The sequence below is a fragment of the Temnothorax curvispinosus genome, unplaced genomic scaffold (genome assembly GCF_003070985.1).
Source record: "Temnothorax curvispinosus isolate PA1 unplaced genomic scaffold, ASM307098v1 QBEX01008392.1, whole genome shotgun sequence".
Taxonomy (NCBI): Eukaryota; Metazoa; Arthropoda; class Insecta; order Hymenoptera; family Formicidae; genus Temnothorax; species Temnothorax curvispinosus.
The window spans coordinates 1-3,504 of NW_020218172.1; the positions used below are offsets into that span (position 1 = coordinate 1).

The following is a 3,504-nucleotide window of genomic DNA, read 5'->3' on the forward strand; positions in this document are numbered from 1 at the left end:
CCGCTCTTTAGTTCGCTGCCGGGGCAGCCGGCGGAGGTGCGCGCTGAGGGGTCTAGCTCGGGCCGATGCCTTACGGGGTGTCGGCCACATGTGCCGCCCAAAGCGCGCGAGGGCGGTAGGCCTCGGCCGCTTCGGCGACCGCGGCGTCCGCCTGCCCGCTTGCGGGCGCGGGGGAGGGAGGAATGGGCGGTGGCGGTCGCTTCGGCGGTCGTCGTCGTCCTCCTCCCTCCCCCGCCTGGGAGGGCGGGCGAGAGGACTGGGAGAGCCTCTCGCTCACTGCCAAGCATATGGCAATTCCCGGAAAAAAAGGGGGGGTGGCGGATGAGAATGGTGACACTCATCCGCCACTTGTAGCTTAAGAGGGTTTGCCCTAAAGGGCGACATGCGGGGGGCCCACGGAAGTGATGCCTTCGGGCTTTCCCGGGGTCCCTCCTCATGGGCATAGCGAGGGTCACTGGTTGGTAGGTTTAGTGGGTAGGCGGCGGGTCCGGACTTCGGTCCGGCCCGTTGAATCCCACACTCCCTCTCCCCGGCCAGGGGGCAGAGGGGTCTTCCTCCTCCGTTATTATATAACGGAGGGGGCTGCTGGGCCACATACCGGGCTTGCTCGGGAACCCAGCAGTGGAAGATTCTCCCAACCTAAAAAAAAAAAAAAAAAGGTTAGGTTGTGCGTCGCCTCTATGTGGCGACCGTCCATTCGGTGCTGCTCTACGGGGCACCGATATGGTGGGAGAAAGTGGGTGGTAGCATTTACCTAAACGCCAAGATGGCGGCCGCGCAACGGATAATCGCGCTTAGGGCCGCCAGGGCGTACAGGACGGTCTCTCACATGGGGGCGACAGCCCTCGCGGGAATCCCCCCTATAAAGCTCCTGGCCAAATCATACGCCAAAATGTATGAGGCGGCCAGTGAGATAAGGAGGGTACACGGGGTGATCCCGCCGAGGGCCAAACAGGCGCTAAGGCTCCAAACCAGGGAGGCCCTCCTCCAGGACTGGAAGGCGTACCTTGCGGACCTGTTGCAGACGCAACGGCCACAGGAGGTCTATGGGAGGAGGGTTCTCGAAGCGATCCAGCCAATACTCGAGGAGTGGGTGGAGGGCAACAAAAAGAGGTTTGCTGCCTTCCACGCGGCGCAGGTGGTAACAGGTCATGGATGTTTTGGCGACTACCTGTGCCGCATCGGGAAGGAGCGCACCACACGCTGCCACTACTGCCCTGAGGCGGTGGACACGGCGCAGCACACCCTAGAGGTGTGCCCAGCGTGGGACGAGGAGCGTCGTGTCCTCGGGGCAGCGATAGGTCAGGACCTCTCTCTCCCGGCGCTGTTAGCCGCTGTGGCAGTGCCAGGGGATATCGGGAAGGAGAGGTGGAAAAAGTTCGTCTCCTTCTGCGACGCGGTTATGTCGCGGAAGGAGGCGGACGAGAGAGTTAGGAGGGGAGAAGTTTCTCCTCCCGCGTCGTCAGGGAGGGAGAACTCCGACGGCGACGGGAGTGATTAACAACAACCGGGCACGGGTGGGGGAGGCGCTCTCTCCGACAAGGGGCGCTCTGTAATCCCTGCCCATACAGTGCCTGGGCACCCACTTCGTCCGTGTTTTTTGGGGGGGGGTTGGTGTTGGCGTTGGGCGTTATGCCGAGGAGGGGGGGGTACGGGGGCAGACCGCTGGGTCTGCCTCCCTACCACCCATTTTGGTGCCAAGCAGGTTGGTGGAGGAAGAAGGGGCGGGCCAACGGGAGCTCGGGCGGGATCCCCTTTGGGGTTCCCGTCACTAGCGCTCCCCCCGGTCCGCGGGGGCGGGGGGGTCGTCCGTCACGAGGAGAGTTTATGGCTCTCCCGGGGCGGCGGCCCCCAACCGCGCAATCAGGGGAAGTGAGGGGAGGAGGAGGACACTTCGCGCACAAGGGACGACATTGCCCCTGTCGTCTTTCGTTGCCTCCTCCTCCCCTTACCCGGGGGGCGGTCGGGTAGACGGGGATATCCACTCGGCCGCTGCTCAGATTTTTTGAGCAACTCCGGAAGGGGGGGTAGCGGATGAGCGTGGTGGCACCCATCCGTCACAAAGTAGACTTGATCGCCTAAAGGGGGGCGTACGGAGGGGCCCACGGAAAGGTCAGTGCGTTTCCCGGGGTCTCCCCAGTACAGTACAGTGAGGGTCACTCGTGGTGGTTTTAGCCGGTAGGCCGCGGAGAAACGGCGGGACCTTCGGGTCTCTGCTCTCCGCGGAATCCGGCACTACCCTGTCTCACCCCGGGGGCAGGGTGTCTTCCCCTCCTCGGAGGGGCTACTGGTGCTTCCGACAATGAAGCGAAGGCGCTCCCCGATCAGGAGCACTCCCCGATCAGGGACACTCCCCGATCGGAGGCTTTGGCCTCCGTGACTGGTTGTCCCTGTGACTGGTTGCTCCTGTGACTGGTTGCCTCCGCGGATCCGAGAGACTCCAGTAGTTGAAAATTTCCACCGCGTAAAAAAAAAAAAAAAGGTTAGGTTGTGACCGGACATTACTCCTCGGGTACGTGGATCACGCGAAACTGTGAGATTTCAGCCAGATTTGTCTGTCTAACGGTCGCCACTCGGTTTGACCCATGTATACCGAGAAGGTGAGTAACGAAATCTCGACGCGATATTGCAACGCTATCACATTAATTCTCTCTTATTTTCAGGTTCTCGACGCAGGATGTCTCGACGCCCCGACGCCGCCTCCCCATTGCTGGATCATCGATGGACAACGTGGGACCATCCCCGTGGCACCAGGTAAGTAGATAATGGATACGCTTAATTAATCGGTCTAATTCCGTTTCAGGTATTTCACCCGAATGTATTTGGACTATCGCGGACTATCCCAGATCCTCGCAGAATCGCATACTGGAACGTCGCTTGTAATTCAACTGCCGCCGACTATTCCAGATCCTCGCCTTATTGCATACTGAAATGCCGTGCTGGCAAATCTTCTCGCCCCGGATGGATCACAACTGTCGCTGACTGTCCCAGATCCTCGCAGAATCGCATACTGGAACGCCGCTGGACTTCGCTGGATCGATGCCGTAGGACAAGGTAAGTGGCAGGTAAGTAATTAGAAATTAACTTGACACTGCATACATTAACAAACGATTGATTTATTTCAGATCGTCGTTGTGTTTCACAATTCCACGCTGACACATTTCGTCGAACGTTGTTACAATGCTATATTTAACGCGCTAGTACGCGGGCGTGCTTCAAGGTAATACACTACGATGTTAAACTACGCGCTAAGTCCGAACTATGAGCGAAACTCGCGAACGTGTTATCCCTATCGCGGTATCCGAGCGACTGCCTCGAGTTGCCGAGCGCTCTCGGCTATCCCGCCTCGGTATCGCTATCCCTACCACCGGGTTGTTATTCACATCCCGGTACTTTTCCGTGCCAGGTGTTACCCGCTTTCACTTTTCTTCAGGCAGTTTTTGCCTGTTTTCGTCGTCGGTGACGGCTGCGGTTCTCATGACTAAACGCGCCTGCGGTTCTCAA

General features: G+C 59.3%; 1 protein-coding gene across 1 annotated transcript; it reads left to right on the forward strand.

The window, feature by feature from the left end:
* The first annotated feature begins 766 nt into the window (after window positions 1–766).
* LOC112457883 lies at window positions 767–1,501 on the forward strand. Its single transcript, XM_025021182.1, has one exon. The coding sequence runs from the start codon at window positions 767–769 to the stop codon at window positions 1,499–1,501; it is 735 nt and encodes a 244-aa protein (XP_024876950.1).
* The last annotated feature ends 2,003 nt before the right edge of the window (window positions 1,502–3,504 follow it).

What these genes read in the sequence shown, in the direction of transcription:
- LOC112457883 (XM_025021182.1), top strand. Translation starts at nt 767, where the DNA reads ATGGCGGCCGCGCAACGGATAATCGCGCTTAGGGCCGCCAGGGCGTAC.